This window comes from Papaver somniferum, chromosome 6 (assembly GCF_003573695.1).
Source record: "Papaver somniferum cultivar HN1 chromosome 6, ASM357369v1, whole genome shotgun sequence".
In the NCBI taxonomy this organism is placed as follows: domain Eukaryota; kingdom Viridiplantae; phylum Streptophyta; class Magnoliopsida; order Ranunculales; family Papaveraceae; genus Papaver; species Papaver somniferum.
This window is the reverse complement of record NC_039363.1, coordinates 5,086,300-5,103,632: the sequence shown is the minus strand read 5'-3', so window position 1 is coordinate 5,103,632 and position 17,333 is coordinate 5,086,300. Positions and strand designations below refer to the sequence as shown.

Here is a 17,333-nt window from a genome sequence, read left to right as displayed (position 1 = left end):
TGCAAGTGCACAGGGTCTAGTGTATAGAACAGGGCAAGCAGGGTCGAACCACAGAGACTTGGAGTGTGCAAGTTAAAGAAGTGCTAAATTATTCTAAGCTATGAAAAAGACAGTGTGTAACAGCAGTGGTAGAAGAATTTAGAAGTAATGGCAATGCTGTGGCTCAATGCTCAGTGCACAGCATGCAAGGCAGTGTAGATAGTGAATTGAGATGCAAGATTGTAAAGAACTGAGAAGTTGGAGTTTAGGTTGTTGAATCCACAGCCTAGTTTCATAGAAGTCCCTACTGTGATATCCTAGTCCTCTTTTTCCATCAAGGAGTATAAAGGTTCTAGCCTCAAATACCTTGAAGGTGTGATAAACCACCTGCAATCATGGAATGAATTAACCTTAAGATAGAAGTCTGTCAATCCAAGTATTGGTTGTCTAGATAAAGCACAACCAAGCAGAGATTAAACTACAAATGCCAATTCCTAGCATTACCCATCTGTTTAAAGCATGGGCAATCACAAATTGAGCTAAAATCAGTTTACATGGATTGAATATACATCAAAGTTTTGACCTAACTACCAAGGATGCATGACATACTAGGTGAGAGCAAGTTGATGTGAATTCAGAGGTTAAAGCATGCTTTTCATTATTAGTTCATGGAGAAAAAGTAACTCAAATAAAGGATTCTAATCACTGGGGTTTCATCTAAACCTTAACAACATAAACTAGAACATTGTGAGCAAATGTAATTGAGTTCTACTGAACATGAAATTGTGCTAAAAATTGAAATTGAAATTTAGAATTAGAATGAAACCAGAAAATTACAAAACCTAACAGTGGAGAGCACTGGCTAATCCAGGCCTCCAAATGGTGCTCTGGCTAATCCAGGCATACCCATTACAACATCCCAAAGCATCTATTTATACATGCACAAGTTTTTCCAAAAAACATAAAATTAGGGTTTCATAAAGATTGAAATTAGGTTTACCTAATCTCTGAAAACTCTCAAGTGCATCGACCCAATCTTCTATTTCTTCTCCTGATGCTACCCATTCCTTCAATTGCTCTCAATTTCGACCTAGTTTACCAATTTTACACGCTAGGGTTTTAGAGAGAAAACGTGTAGAAATTGGGAAAATAGGTGGCTAAAGAGAAGGGAAAATGATGGGATTAGGGTTGGTGGTGTTTTAGAAGAGATGGTGGTGGTTGTGGTGGTGGCAGAGAGTTGGTGGCGGAGCTGTTGGTGCGGACATGGGTTTGCAGACATGGAGAGGAAGGAGAAGGAAGAGATGAAAGAAAACCCGATAGAATTTTCTTAGGGTTCGTTTGGTTTGGGTGTATAGATATTAGATGCTTGGGTGTTAGAAGGAATCATCAAATCTCGATGTTCTGCTTGTGAAAGACGTCGGATGAGAAGATTATGGATTAATCCAACGGCGCGATGGAGATGGGTATGGAGCGACCGTTGGATGTGGGATACATCAAAATTGACGGTCCAAGATGGAGTTAGGTGTTATAGTGTTAGACAGGAACATCAAAGCTCGATGAACTCTGATGAAGCGACCGTTAGATGATGGAATGGATCCAATCTGACGGCTCTCATGGAAATGGGTATGGATATTGGAAATGGATTTGGGTAAGGGTTTTGGGCTTTGGGTATGCCAAGCCCATATCTTCTTTAAGGACAATTCTTCCTCTTCAAGCCCATTTTTATCCTTGAGTCTTTCATACCGCATTCTTCACTTCTTTTCCGCTAGAGTCTCCTTCGGCTTTTTCCCGTGTCTTTGCTCTTTTCGCTCCGTGAGTTAACCAGCCTTTATTTAGTACCTAAAAATGCAAAATTAATTGAGAAAAGTACTTATTCTTGAAAACAACGAAAACACAAAATTTGGGATAAAATGGAGCGTTAGTGCACAAATGATGAGTTAAATGCCAATAAAAAGTTGCAAATATATACAATATTTGGCACTCATCACACGTCTTTTTCTTTTCTTCCTATTATCAACAACTTGCTTGACTGAAACAGACAAATTCAACACAAAAGATACAATATAATAAGTACTTAAAAGTAAGAAAGGGGTTAAATCATCATGCCTTATGCATCATGCAAGTTATGTACCTGCATAACTAGTTATGCACATAGTTGTTTTTACTGCATAACCAGTTATGCATACTAAGCTACGCAGTTCAACATGTTTGCTTTTACTGCATAACAAGTTATGCAGTTCAGCATAGTTGTTTTTACTGCAGAACAAGTTATGCAGTTCAGCATAGTTGTTTTTACTGCATAACAAGTTATGCATAATAAGTTACGCAGTTATGCATAGTTGCTTTTTCTGCATAACAAGTTATGCAAATAAGCTATGCAGTTCAGCATGTTTGATTTTACTGCATAAGCAGTTATGCATAATAAGCTACGCAGTTATGCATAGTTGCTTTTACTGCATAACCAGTTATGCATAATAAGCTACGCAGTTATGCATAGTTATTTTTACTGCATAACAAGTTATGCACATTATGTTTCCTGCGTAACATATGTTATTTAAAAGTAAAACAAAGGACTTATTATAGATGCATACCAGACAATTCCCTTTTCTCTTTCACATAATCTTCCTTTGCCTTCATTGTAAACTCAATCAGTGGTCTTTCACTATCTGTTTCTCCATTTTCAAATTCAACATCAACAAGTAAAAATGATGTTAAAATCAAAGAAAAAGAAAGTGATAAATGGAGAAGAAATTAAAATAAAATGATGTTGTTAACCTTATTGTGCTTCTGTTTCGTTCATTTTTGTCGAAATGTTCTTTCTAGGGTTTGTAATTTCAACTTAATTAGTTTCTAGGTTGGTTTTATAGAGTATGAAATTGATTTTTTAGGGTTTAAATGGAGAAGAAATTAACTCCTCAAATCAGTTACAGAGTTTTTGGTGGAGGAGAAAAGAAACTGCTGAAAGTTTTTAAACCGCTTAGGGTAATAACTTCTCAGGAGAAAAGAAAAAACGCTTTAGTTCGAAACTGCCGACGGTAATAGAGTAAAAACATATTTATAAAAAACTTTGGGTGCGAGCATATCCAAAGTTAATTATGGGCCTGACGGTAAGAAAATAAACTTTTTTGGGCTTGCACCTAAAATTCGCCAAGGAAATTGTTGCTACGCTGCAATATTGATCTTGAAAATCTGCTTCTTATTGCTGGTGGTGAAGATTATAAAATTCGGGACTCGGATACCTTGAGTGTGCAATACTGGAAGAGTTTGTTTGTTCTGAAAAATAGTTGAATGAAATGCAAGAAATCTTGGTGCTATAAGTTTCATAGATAGCAGTAGTAATCTTGGTCTAGATCCTGACGAAAATCAAGACTAGTTTCTAACTTTCTATTCTTGAAAACAAGATGAAGCAAGTTATTTGATGAACCATATGAACCCTGAATCATAAAATTGCAAATACAGCTGAATCGAACCGGTGAGTAAATAGAAAACATGAAAAACGTTCAATAACTCAACCAACTAAAGCTTCTTCTTCTACTGGTTCTTTCTCAAGCTTCTCTTCAGCGTCATCTTTCTTGCCTCTTCTAACTGTTGGTTTTTCCTTCACCGGAACCATCTCGAACCCCAAACGTGCAGAAAGCCTCTCAAGAAGTTCTTGGCAGTCTGTTTCTGGAACCATTACACTTACACTGGACTTCCCTCTCCAACATCCAATAGCTATTGTCGAGGCATCCATAGGTTTTAAAGTAGGTTGATCTTCTGCAAAGCCATGAAAAGCGTTACAATTCTAATTTAGGTAAACCAAGATTACAGCAGTAGTATCAATGATTTGTACATACCTGTTTGCAGTACAACAATACAACACCCTAACTTGATCTCTGATGATGCCTTCTCACCAAATTGAGGATTGACAAAATCTTGAAATTTGATAGACCTATACTGCAAGAGGTGCTTGAAGTCCGCCAAGGATGCACATAGGATTTGCTTGCTAATGTAAGGAAGAAGTAATGGCAATCCTTCAGATGATATACGGTACATGCATTCCGAAGCACTATCTTCTTTTACTGTTTGTCGCTCCTGAAACAACAAAGAAAAATACAGACGATTACGGTTCATCCTAAAATAATTATTGCATGCTACTTAGAAGATTCTGTGAACAGCAGGGACTATACTTACAAAGGCCTTTAGACCAATAGATATTATCTTCAGTTGTTGCCCGACTTGACAATTCAGCTTCATAACATCCTGAACTGACTTTGAGATGTAGTAAATTCTCTTACAACTCTCGAAATCAGTATTTCGTGTCACAAGATGATCATTCAATGGGAAGGAATCACTGATTCCATAAAAATCCTTAATACTACTAAGAACTGTGTCCTCCCGGAAGAAAACAACTGGATCAACGCCTCTCCACTTGCCTTGATTTTGCAACCTCCGGTTACCTCCAGCTTTCTTAGTGTCAATCTCTCCATTCACATTCTCTGTGTATTCTTTCTCATTTTCTTCTTCGACTACCTCGTGAGAATCAAGTCCTGAAGCACCAAGCTCTGTTTTTTGGTCTGATGATTCAGCACCAGAAGCCACATTAGATAAAATGGGTGGCAGTTGATTTGCTTCGTCTAATGGTACCTCTGAGCTATTAGTTTCTCCAAGTATCTCATCTGATAGCTTCATGGGTAACTTGTGATTCCCGTTAGTTGAACTTTCCTTCGGCTTGGTGGAACTTGAAACCGCTGCAAAATACAAAATGGGATCAAATAATGAATAGATCAAATTTATACTGCAGTTAAAAGTAAATCCATCCTAACATATATGTGAAGCTAGTGCAGCACAAAGAAAATACACAATAAGTCTCAACGCGCTCGGAGGATGTTGATATACAATTTCCCTATAGTTTACGAAGTCTGAGGAATTTGTATCTCATACTTTCTAATGACCAATAAAATGAAGAGCTTACCAGGAAGAGGGGATACTTTCTGAAGAATGGCAATGAAAAAAGCTCCAGTGTTCTGATCATGGGGCACTATCCTCATGCAACGTTCTAGAGGGAGATCTGAAACCTCCATCTCCAAAGCATCAGTTGGACTCACAAGGTTCTCAGACTTCCCATTGACATGATCAGAATCTACATTACAGCCACTTTCACGTTTCTCCGCCACATTGGTCACATTCTCCATCTCATCGTCATTGCCAGGAGGACCCACGCTTTCATCTAACCCTGAAGGAACCACTGTTTCAGCATCAAAGCTTTGACCAGAAGGAAACATGCTAGGCACAATGGCAGTTCTACGGTACTTCGACACGTCTTTGTAAGAAGCTAACCATACACCCTTATCACGGACCTGCCATACAAATGTCAATCGTACATAGTATCAGCTATATAGCTACATCAATTATCCAGGAATCTCCATCTACAGGAGTACTTTAATAGCAATCATAGATATCAGAAAATCAACCTTCCAACTCTTAATTCCCGGGCGACGGACCAATTGAGGGAGCTCGGTAGAAACGTCAAGAAGTTCAACAGATCCCCAACATCTCCTCAGAATCTGAAGAAAGATAAACGGAGATTAGGATGCGTGACAAGATAAATGAGTGATGCAAATATAACAGGGTAGCAGAAAAAAACGCCCCTAGCATTTGTAATTTCCTTATAAATAGCTTCATCATTACCTCAGCAACCACAGCTTCATTCTCAACGGGATTCATCGAACAGGTTGAGTATACCATTCTTCCACCCACTTTAAGCAAAGCAATACCTGCAATGAACTACATGAATAAGTTTGGGGAATTATGGAAAGAGTACACTTTCAGATTTTAAGTTTGACTGAAGGGAGCAAATACGAGTACGAGTTTGATCTGGTCATGTTTATAGTAGTGACACCATGTGATCATAAGAGAATCTGGTGAAATTGGAATAGCGGGGATTCGCTTAGATATGAAACTAATGATTATGGTATAATTCTTATTAAAGACGCAGACCTTATCAGGAGCCAACTATGTGAAACACCCATAAAGCATTAACCTATAAATGGGCCATATTGCCGAAAATTTTCTTGTAAGTTTTGGTTGGATGCATTCCAGATTTTCAAAAATATTAAAAAAAAGGGTTGTAATGAAGCGAATAAATCTCAGTTCCTCAATGTTATTTAAAAGATCCATACCACGCATTGCGATCTGCACTTGAAGGCGATGCACTCCGTTGCCCATACCTCCACTCCTGGATAAAAGTGGAAACTTATCTCAATTACAAAAAAAAAAAAGGTACAAGACTTAAAGTAAATGAGAAAATAAAAGATGCGAGTAAGTAACAACCACTTCCTCCAAATGTCAGGAGCCTTGCGAAGAGTTCCATCTCCACTGCATGGAACATCACATAAGACTCGATCAAACAGGAGTTGACTAATATCTGGATTTCCAAATTCAGATGTGTCTAAGCCATTTTTGCTCAAATTGCAGCTTGGAAAGTGCTGAGCCTCATGGTTGGTAACTATCAAGTTGGCACAACACATTCTTTTGGTCTGGTGGATAAGAAGGTTACACCTTTGGGCGTCCACATCATTAGCAATAACCTAAACAAAATCAAACCATAAACCCCATATCGGGGCAGCGACGTAAGTATATTTTGAAATGACAATAGGTGGCTGCCACGAGTCTATCCAGATTCAGCAGACAAAGCAAAAACATGAATACAGGAAATAAAAGAGAGAGCTGATTGAGAAAAGAGTATGACCAGTCCAGTAGGCAGTGCTGAGTCGGATGATTGATGTATTATCTCAAGTAATTGGAACGTTTTGGAGCCAGGAGCTGCACACACTGATGAGGTAAAACCAAAGAGTCAATCCAAGTCAGAATCTTCAAAAACTCATGAGAAAAAGAATCAGCATCAACAAGTTTCCAACAAATATAGGGGAACTACATGACTCTTTTCGGCCTGACATGCTTTCAGCAACAAGGTATGAATGGTGTTTAAGAATATGTGTAGCTAAAACTGTGTTTAAGGTTTGTACTTTATTTACACATAAAGCAAACCAAGGAATGCCGATAAATAACTCAAATCTCAGAGTGTGTGGACACAGGAGTAACTTACTATCAAGTACGAAATGTTCAGGGCATACATCCAGGAATAGTGGGGGTACCTGTCTCACCCAAAATATCACCTCGTTAGCAAGTAATCGTTCACAAATACCAAATAGAAAGACGGCGACACAATGACCACATACAAACTAAAGACTCTCCGGGGAGCCTGAATGCTATTCACTAGCAGGAATAGATTACTTCATAAGCAAATGAAATTGGAAAAATTTGCTCACCATGCTAACAGCTTCTTGTCGTGTTATGTTTCCAATATCATTTGCTTGCTTCAAGAAATGATGGAACCTGACACAATCAGTTGTTAGTTATGTAGCTCTAAGTAATAATTACAGAATCCTGAACAAGGGAGACTAATCTCAATTGAAAACATCCAGGTTAAACCATCTTGAAAGGTAGTATCACCGAAGTATAAGACATCATGGTTTACCTCTCGAGAGATTGATTCTTGCGTAGCTGCATTCTTGAAAAATTTGAATGCCAGGCCATATTATTAGGATACCAAGGTAATGGTCTGACAGGTATCCCTTCATCACCATCAGCCACCTGCCAAGAAGAAGAAAATCATCTCAAGCATCAAACCAAAACTGCAGTATCAAACCAAAACTGCAGCAGATGCATTTATCTTATCTTACTTACTATAATGAAGAAAAGACCCCTTTTTGGTGAAGCCTTCTTTTTGGTGTCACCCTAATATTACTAATATGACCTTAAATATCAACCACTACTATACATATGTATTCAAGGGTGAAAATGTATATTGAATCAATGTTTGTATATTCACAGGAATTCCATTGTTTTAAAAATATATCAAAAAATTTAAAACTTAGATATCTTTCAAAATACACATCGGATTTTTACAAAATTAGTATATTTGGAAAGCTCTTTAAATTATCTACGTAATGAGTACAAACAAGAGTATTAAATTTTTAGTTTAAGAAATTTTTTTAATCATTGTCACATTTGGTGTTGTTAAAAGAATCAAATCAAGCATGTGCATCGCACATGTGGTATCACTAGTTAAATTTATATAAAGTAAATGTACACACCTCGAATTCAAGAGTTTTCATAAAGTCATTCTCTAACTGCGAACGAATATCTTCATAAAATTGTCCACTACAAATTTCAAACATCATAAAACATCAGCAACACCCAAAAAGCATCAAATTCTTAATCTTGGTAAGCAAAGAAATAGAAGTAGTTATCTAATATATTAAGATAACAAGAATACTGTAGAGGTAACGGATTAGTCCCCTGATTGTCTTCAACTGTCGTAATCTTATTACGTGTTTGGCTCGAAATGTTTTCTAGATATACAAGATTGCAGGACATAAGTGAGGAATAGAAAAGGGCTTATGCAGCTATAGTGAAGAAACAAAAGGAAGTGTATCTTCATTTACGGAGGTCTATAATCAGAAGAATGAACAACAAGATGAAATAAATCGTTTGGAAGAGGATGAAGATAGGAAAACTTATGAACATGAAACAGGAAACATAATAAAGAAAACAACAGAAGTGAAACAAGTATACCAGATCCTAACAAACCGAAGATAACTGATTCTTCAATCATTCCTACTCAGGCAAATTTTATTCAGCAAACTTACATGTAGTGGAGCTTCATACAGATATATATCTGAATGAGATTTCTAAAGCTTTTAAATTTTATCAATGTAGTAAAGAGACAAAGAAGAACTAATTTCAGTCTCACGACTATTACTGCTCTAATTTCAGTGTAATGGAATGACAAAGCATCAGAAACCATTGCATCACAAAACACGTCAATTGCCGCTAACAGTTCACAGGCTTGAGAAGGAGCAAAGGGTCTATCCATGTTCAAGTTGTTGTTTAAGTTGAGAGATTCATCCTAAAGTCTAAACCCTACCCTAATTTGAATTTGCATGAAAACACTAACAAATCAAAGCAACACCAAATCAATCTAAAAACAAGAATCAAAATTAAAATTACCTAGAATTGATTCTAAAAGCAGCTGGTAATGGTTTATGAAGAACATCCATAAAAACCTTCCATTCCTCCTCCTTCACTATACCTTGTTCCTAAGAAACCAAACAAATCAAAAATTACAACCATATCAAGAAGAATTAGAGAAAAACAATCAAAGGGTTTGTTTCTTTCTTACTTTATAATAAGCTTCAAAAGCTAAGTTCTGATTAGCAAAAGGTTCCCACCCTGGTTGGTGATTTTCACCATTGTTATTATCATTGTTGTTAGTAGAATCAGATCTAGTTTTCTTCCAAACGTTTTCTCTGGTCTGTTTAAAGTGTTTCCTCTGTGTTCTTCCTCTCTTTTGTCCGCCACCTCTTCCTACTCCACCCATGGCTGCTGCTTCTTCGGCTGAAACTGAAACTGGGAGAACGCGAGAAGAGAGGGATAGAGAAAGGTTAAGGTTCATTGGGGGTTTTAGGGTCTCAGTTTTTAATTCAATTTTTGCTGATTCGGAAGTCAATCCAACGGTCGCGATCGTGGCCTCGTACTGTTGGTGCGGCCCTTGCCCATTTTGAGGGGAGAGTCATTGTTGGGGCCATGCCTTATTCTAACAAGTTATTATTGGGGCCGAGGCGAATGACTCTTGTGGCCTCGGTGAGGGACATATCGGCTCTGGCATTGCGGAAGAACGTAGCAACATATATACTGGTGTTTTTTTTATTAAGAAAAAAGACAGATCTTCCACAAGGAACTGGAAAATCTGAAGACAATACAAAGAACAACTCCAGACAGAGCTGTAATAAGCAATCCCAGGAAACAAAAAGAAAAAGATGAAATAGAAACTAAAGCTAGCCCATTACTTCTTCCCAGTTATGAAGGAGCATACTCAGATAAACATTCTCAAGAATATTAGTACTTAAGGACCAATTGAATAATAAGCACTTCACTTCATCCAACAATTGATTGTGACGTTTATATTTTCCTTGGAAAATTATTTTATTTCTTTCATTCCACATAGTCCACCAGATTGCAAAAGGAATCATCCCCCAAATTTTATTTTTTCTTGATGACCCTTTCTTCTTATTCCACTCACAAAGGGTAGCCCTGACATCTTCTCTAAACACCCACACTAATTTGAAAGTATTGAAGAAAAAATTCCAAATCTTCATGGTCTCAGAAAAATGCAAGAAAATGTGTGAGTTTGATTCTGCAGCTTTCTTACAAAGAATGCAACCATTTATAACAATTCAGTTCCTCAAGGTATCCATAGTAGGAGATGCTTTGTAACAAAGAGTCCAAGTGAAGAAAGACACTTTCTGAGGAATTCTTGGATTCCATAAATTCTTGTGAGGAAAGCTGATCAAGCCACCAGTTTCAATGATATTATAACAGGATCTAACTGAGAAAGTATTACATGGTAACCAAGAGAGTGAATCATCACCAATATCAGATAAAACAAGAATGTTGACAAGCTGAAGAAGATTGCTTATAGACACCACTTCATCTTCTCTAAGGTTTCTGGAAAATTTAAAATCCCAAGATGGAATGTCATTTGATAGACAAACCATATCCTTAATTGTAGCAAATTTGTTTAAGGATATCTTATATAAAGAAGGAAAGTTTTAAATGGGTGTGATTTTTTTTAGCATTTGCTTTATTGATCGAGTATGTAATATTATTGTATGTGGTACATAATTAACTTTACCAATTTTTATTTTACCAATTTATTCATAAAAAATGGGATAAATTGAATATAGGGATGAGTCTCTCTTAATTCAAATATCTAAATAAATTATTTCATGTATCCATTGTCACATTTATAACAAAAAAAACTACTTAGCAAGTATTATACTTTTTAATAGAACAGTAAAATCATACTACATAAAAATCGCAATATTTATTTATTCGTTGCAGAAATTACAGAATAAAAACAAATTAATGCACACTGATAGTTGATAATAATCAATAACATAGAACAACAATAACAATAACTTGCGACTTTTTTTTGTCTATTAAATTTTTATAGCCCCAATAATAACTCTTCAGATGGACGCGGCTAAGTAATATTTTTCTAAAGGGGTGCTGCATGTGGTGATAATGGAGGAGAAGAGCCTTCAGTGTTTTTTTTCCTCTCTCTGAAATTGGAATCGAGCGAAAACAAAAGGGCATAGTGATGAAAACCCTAGCCTAGGAGAAACAAAAAAAATAGAGAAGAAGAAGGTGGTCCTTGTGGTGGTAAATATGAAGAAGAAGGGGTGTTGCCTGTAGTTATAATGGAGGAGAAAAGTTGTAATACCCCGAATTTTTAGCATCGTGCATGCTCAAAGATGCGCTATGGCATGAGATGAAGCTTCATACATTAGCCTAGAGCCAATATAGCACCAAGTATGGCGCATTCTGAAGTCATATTGGCCTAGATCCAATGTTGCATCATCATGATGTATTAGGCCAGTTGAGTAGATGGCCTTCGATGATGCAGTGCAAACATTGCGCATCATGCAGAAGATTGGCCTAGAGCCAATATTGCACAATCATTGTGCATCAGACTAGACAGGGCTGGCCGAGTGAGTGTTGTGAATCATTCTACAATAGCCAGAAAAAGTGTTGCGCAATCATAGCGCAATAACCAGAATGAGTGGTGCGCAATCATTGTGCATTAAAGAACAGAACTCAGCAATCATTGTCGGTTACTCGGGGATGCATGGCAATGACCATGATTAGTGAAGCAAGCATGTCAATCCCCTTCCCTTTCGTAAGCTGTAGAATTGGTAAGTTAACATATATAGGGAGGGGTAGTTGGTTGAAGGTGCATGTTCGGACCATGCACCAAGTAAGCTTCATATCTTAGCCGAAAGAGTATAAATGATGCGTAAGCCTCAAATATAGCTGCGTAGCCTTGTGAATGGAGCATATGATGTGAAGACATCATCATGCCATGTCGTAGACTCGGTAATGTGCAATCTTTGTGCATTTTGATGGAACAGCCTATGCGGACTAGGCTATTACCATTATTGCTAGGCCAAAGCCTTGCAAATGAGTTTTCCTAAGTTGCTTGTCACTTACAAGATGAACTAAGGTCTGTTCTTGATCCATTTAGAGTAGGTAAGGGTACGTAGAGGCAACCACAATGAGTTGCAGCGTTGTCGGTCCAGCACCTTGTCGCTCATATCATCTAATTGTGAGATGATTGCGGGATACTGGCTTCTCATATCATCTGGCTCGGTAGCTCGACTCAAGAGATGATTGTGGACAAACTTAGTGAGGCAGTACGACAGTTACTCACCTAGATAGGAAATTTATCACTGAATTTACTACATTGAGGCAAGGCTTTATACTCTTGTATTGGTAAATTGGAACGACGTAGAAGTTAAGTTAGCTGCGTCATGTTCCACAAGAATGCTTGTAATGGCAGATGAACGTGCATTTTCCTAGCGTTAAAGCCCGATTAGTAGCATCATCATGGCACATCGTGGGAGTTATGGCCTGCGCGCCCAAGTTCGCCAGGCGTAATTTCCCGGTCCGTCATAGTTGGTATCAGAGCAAGTTCCGTGATAACTCTTGGGACTATGCGAAGTGGAGTCATTAACGAGTATTTTTCTTGAATGGGAACCTTAAAGTTGGAGAGTAGGCCAACTTTTGCGTGGAAAGAGTTTGTAACTGTTATACCATTTACTTTGCGAATTGAGTTGAGCTTGTTTAAGCGTTGTGAGTTTGTTATAAAATCCGTCTGGGACAATGTTGTCTGGGACAGTTGGATGGTATCCTAATACCACGTGACATAAGGATTGATCGCCCTCACCCGTTCAAGACGGTGTGCATTGTTAGGTTGGATAGCAACCCATTACGATGGGAAAATGGAAATCCGTCATGGACGGTGGCTTGCATCCCACTGCACTAGCATTATATTTGGGTCCTAACAATGTTTTGTTAAGATGTTTCTTGTCATTTCGACGATATTTTTCAACTTGTGAACTTTAGGGATTCGTGAGTGGTATGGAACATCCCTTAGGATACCTGGTTGAGATATCGTTTGGCAACTATCCAACTCGATATTCTCGGTAATATTGTGCGCAGTTTTGGATCCATGTGCAGGAAGTATTGGACGGTTTCATAGAAGGTCTAAATTGATGCCCACGACAACTTCAAGAAACCCGTGATTTCTGAGCATCTGGTATGAGACTTTTATTCAGGAATCCAAACCAAAAAATTGTCCACAATAGTTTTGTTTTGAATTTCGAGGACGGAATTCTTTAAAAGGGTGAATGAATGTAACACACCGAACTTTTAGCATGACGTATGCTCAAAGATGCCCATGGCATTATATGAAGCTTCATCTCAAGCTTCTATCATGTTAAGAGGAACATTGGCCTAAAGCCAATATAGCGCCAAGTATGACACATTCTGAAGGCATATTGGCTTAGAGCCAGTGTTGCATCATCATGATGCATTAGGCCAAAAAGGGCTGGCCGGTGAGTGTTGCGCAATCGCTATGAACGAGTGTTGCAGAATAGCCAGAACGAGTGGTGAGCAATCATTGTGCATTAAAGAATGAAACTCAGCAATTATTACTGGTTACTAGGGGATACATGGAAATTTCCATGAATAGTGAAGTAAGCATGTTAATCCTCTCCCATATCCTAAGTTGTAAAAATGGTAAGTTAACATATATAAGGAGGGGTAATTGGTTATAGGTGCATATGCAGAACATGCACCAAGTAAGCTTTATAACTTAGAAGAAAAAGTATAAATAGTGTAAGCTTTATAGCTGTGTAGCCTTGCGAATGGAGCTTATGATGCGAATACATCACTGTGCCATGCCGCGGACTCGATAATGCGCAATCTTTGTTCATTTTGACGGAATGGCTTATGTGGACTATAGCCCATTACTATTATTTCTAGGTCGCATCCTTGCAAATGAGTTTGCCTAAGTTGCTTGTCCCTTCGAGGATGAACTACGGTCTGTGCTTGATCCTTTTAGAATAGGGAAGGGTACGTAGGCAGCCGCAATGAGTTGCAGCATTCCCGATCCAACACTTTGTCGCTCATATCATCTAACTGTGAGATAATTACGGCATACTGACCTCTCATATCATCTAAATCGGTATCTGGATACAAGAGATGATTGTGGCCAAACTTGGTGAGGCTTTATGACGGTTACTCGGCTAGTTAGGAAATTCAGTGATGAATTTCCTACGTTGGTACAAGTCTTTATACCCTTTTTCTATGGTAAATTAGAACAATGTGGAAGCTAGGTTAGCCGCATATCATGATCCACGAGCATGCTTGCAATGGCAGATGAACATGCATTTTCCTAGCGTTAGGGCCCGGTGAGTACCATCATCATGTTGTACCGGGAGAGCTATCACATGCGCTCCCAGGCGCAACAAACGTAGTTTTCCGGTCCGTCACAAGAGTCTTCATGGTTTTCTTTTAGCTCTGAGATAGGGCTCGAGTGAAAAGAAAAATAAATAGTGATAAAAACCTTAACCTAGGAGAAACAACAAAAAATTGAGAAAAATGAGGTCCTGCTTGTGGTGGTAAAGATGGAGAAGGAGGAGATGCTTCTTGTGGTGATGATGGAGAAGAAATGCCTTTAGGGTTTTATTTTCTCTCTCTGAGATTGGACTCGAGCGAAAAGAAAATAAAATAGTAATGAAAACCTAGTCTAGGCGAAACAAAAAAAAAAAAGAGAAGAGAAGGTGGTGCTTGTGGTGGTAAAGATGGGGAAGATGAAGATGCTGCCTGTGATGATAATGGAACAAAAAATCTTTTAGGATTTCTTTCCCCTCTATGCGATTGGACTCGAGTGAAAAGATAAGACAACCGAGATATGATAAACCACACCAGTATATATGTTCTGGCAAACCAAGTTATATTCTCGCAAAAAAAACTCCAAGGTTTAAAATTCTTCGTTAAGAAATGGGGAAAGGGAAATTTTGGGTCTTTGCAAGATGAGGTAGACAGGCTTGAAAATCTAATTGATGTTATGGATAGTCTATAAGAGATTAACACTTTATCTCAAGATGACTTTGCTGAAAGAGAGGAATTCAGACTAAAACACAAAAGTGCTTCTTTAAACCTGGCTAGGAAATGACATGCAAGGTCTATGGAACAATGGCTAATGTATGGGGAGAGAAATTTAAGATTTTTTCACAAAAATGCTTCTTGTAAATATAGAGATAATGGTATCAACTCTTTGCTTATTAATGATACCATGTGTCATGAAAAAGATACTATCAATGTTGAAGCCAATAAGTATTATACTCATTTATTCACTGAAAGTTTCTCTCTTAGGCCTACTTTTGATGATCTTGTTCTTCCATCCTTAAGTGTTCATCATAGCATCAGTTTAGAGAAACCTTTTAAAGAAGAAGAAATTAGAAGTGTCATAAACCATTTTGGCCTAAACAAGTCTTCAGGACCTGATGGATACACTATAGAATTTTTTAAAGCAACTTGGGAGATCATAAAGCCTGAACTCTTGAATGTGTTTAATGAATTTCATTCTTCTGGTTCTTTGGATATGAGGCTAAATTGCACTAATATCATCTTATTTCCAAAATGTAAGGGAGTTGTGTCAATGCACAACTTTAGACCAATTAGTCTTATTGGTGGCATATACAAGATTATTTCTAAATGTCTCACTGAAAGACTAAAAGTGGTTATGCCCTCCATTACTTCTAAGTTCCAGGGAGCTTTTGTGGATGATAGGCAGATTACAAATGGCATATTCATTGCATCTGAGTTGATTGATACTAGAGAAAGGCTAAAAATTCATGGGTTGGTTGTTAAAGTAGACTTGCAGAAGGCTTTTGATAACATCAATTGGGGTTGCTTGGATTACACCATGTCAAGATTTGGTTTTGGCAATATTTGAAGGAAATGGATTCATTGGTATATATCAAATGTTAGATTCTCTGTTTCCCTAAATGGCTCTGTTGATGGTGGTTTTTAGCTTAGGGTTAAAATCGTAAAACCTTAGTCTGACGTGGCGTCATTCTGTAAGGAAACGGAGCCGTAAGTACCAATATCTCCACTAGCATATTTATTGAGCCTTTCAATACGTCTACGAGAAATTTACCATGTACCTTTTCTTTACATATATGCTATGTTCCACGACAGAACCCTCAGTACTGACTGACATCATCTCCGCACATGCCAGCCACGCATGCTGGCCAAGCGTACCAACCGCGCATGCCATATATTCTAATTAGGGTTTCGGCAAGCTAAACCCTAAATTCCACACTTAGATGGCTTTAGCCACGTCACCGCGCCAAAGGCATGCCAACCACGCCAGCCGCACCACCGTGCCAACGGCATGCCGACCATACCAGCCACACCTTCGCGCCAAAGGCATACCAACCATGCCAGCCGCACCACCATGCCAACGGCATGCCAACCATTACAACCACATCTCCGCGCCAAAGGCATGCCAACCATGCCAGCCGCACCACCGTGTCAACGGCATGCCAGCCACACCTCCGCGCCAAAGGCATGCCAACCATGCTAGCCGCACCACCGTGCCAACGGCATGCCAGCCACATCTCCGCGCCAAAGGCATGCCGACCATGCCAGCCGCACCACCATGCCAACGGCATGCCAACCATGCCAGCCGCACCACCGTGCCAACGACATGCCAACCATGCCAGCCACACCTCACGCGCCAAAGGCCCAACCATTCCAGCCGCACAGCCGTGCCAACGACATGCCAAAGCCAAGCCGTCCATGCCACTGGCTGCCAAACGGAGGGTTGCAACAATCAACGGCTACCCCTCCTTTTAAGATGCAAATATCATCCGTACAAGTTCGCCACCAAACGCGTGAAAACTTCTGGCCCAATGCCAAATTCCACGGTTTACGCCAAAACCCTAATTTGGCCGCGCCTAAAGCATGCCAAAGCCGTGCCGGCCATACCTCCATGTCGCTGGATGCAAAACAGAGGGTTGCAACAATCAACGACTACCCCTCCTCCTGAGATGCAAATCTCAGCCGTACAAGTTCGCCACCAAATAAAAGATCAATCAATCAGCAACGTTGGAATATTGAATAGATAGATCTGTCTCTCACAGAAATACCTATGAGTGTTTGTTTTGTCTTTTGATAAATCAAGGTGAACATGAACCAATTGATACACCGGACTTATATTCTCGAAGAATAACCTAGTAATATCAATCACCTCACAATAATCTTAATCATATGGAATCGAAACAAGATATTGTGGAATCATAAACGATGAGACGAAGATGTTTGTGACTAATTTTTATCTTACCTATCGGAGATTGAATCTCGAGTAAATCTTAGAGAAGATAGTACTCAAAAAA

The 17,333-nt window shown here is 38.7% G+C and overlaps 1 protein-coding gene across 1 annotated transcript; it reads right to left on the bottom strand.

The window, feature by feature from the left end:
- Positions 1–3,263: 3,263 nt before the first annotated feature.
- On the bottom strand, positions 3,264–9,467 carry LOC113286760 (tRNA (cytosine(34)-C(5))-methyltransferase-like). The gene is made up of 15 exons (XM_026535371.1): positions 9,206–9,467; positions 9,034–9,122; positions 8,118–8,184; positions 7,499–7,614; positions 7,290–7,356; positions 7,067–7,115; positions 6,710–6,792; positions 6,292–6,548; positions 6,141–6,196; positions 5,650–5,735; positions 5,433–5,525; positions 4,934–5,318; positions 4,153–4,709; positions 3,816–4,053; positions 3,264–3,735 (listed from the first exon to the last, which is right to left on the bottom strand). The coding sequence occupies exons 1-15, from the start codon at positions 9,401–9,403 to the stop codon at positions 3,488–3,490; spliced, it is 2,589 nt and encodes an 862-aa protein (XP_026391156.1). The 5' UTR covers positions 9,404–9,467; the 3' UTR covers positions 3,264–3,487.
- Between the last annotated feature and the right edge of the window lie 7,866 nt (positions 9,468–17,333).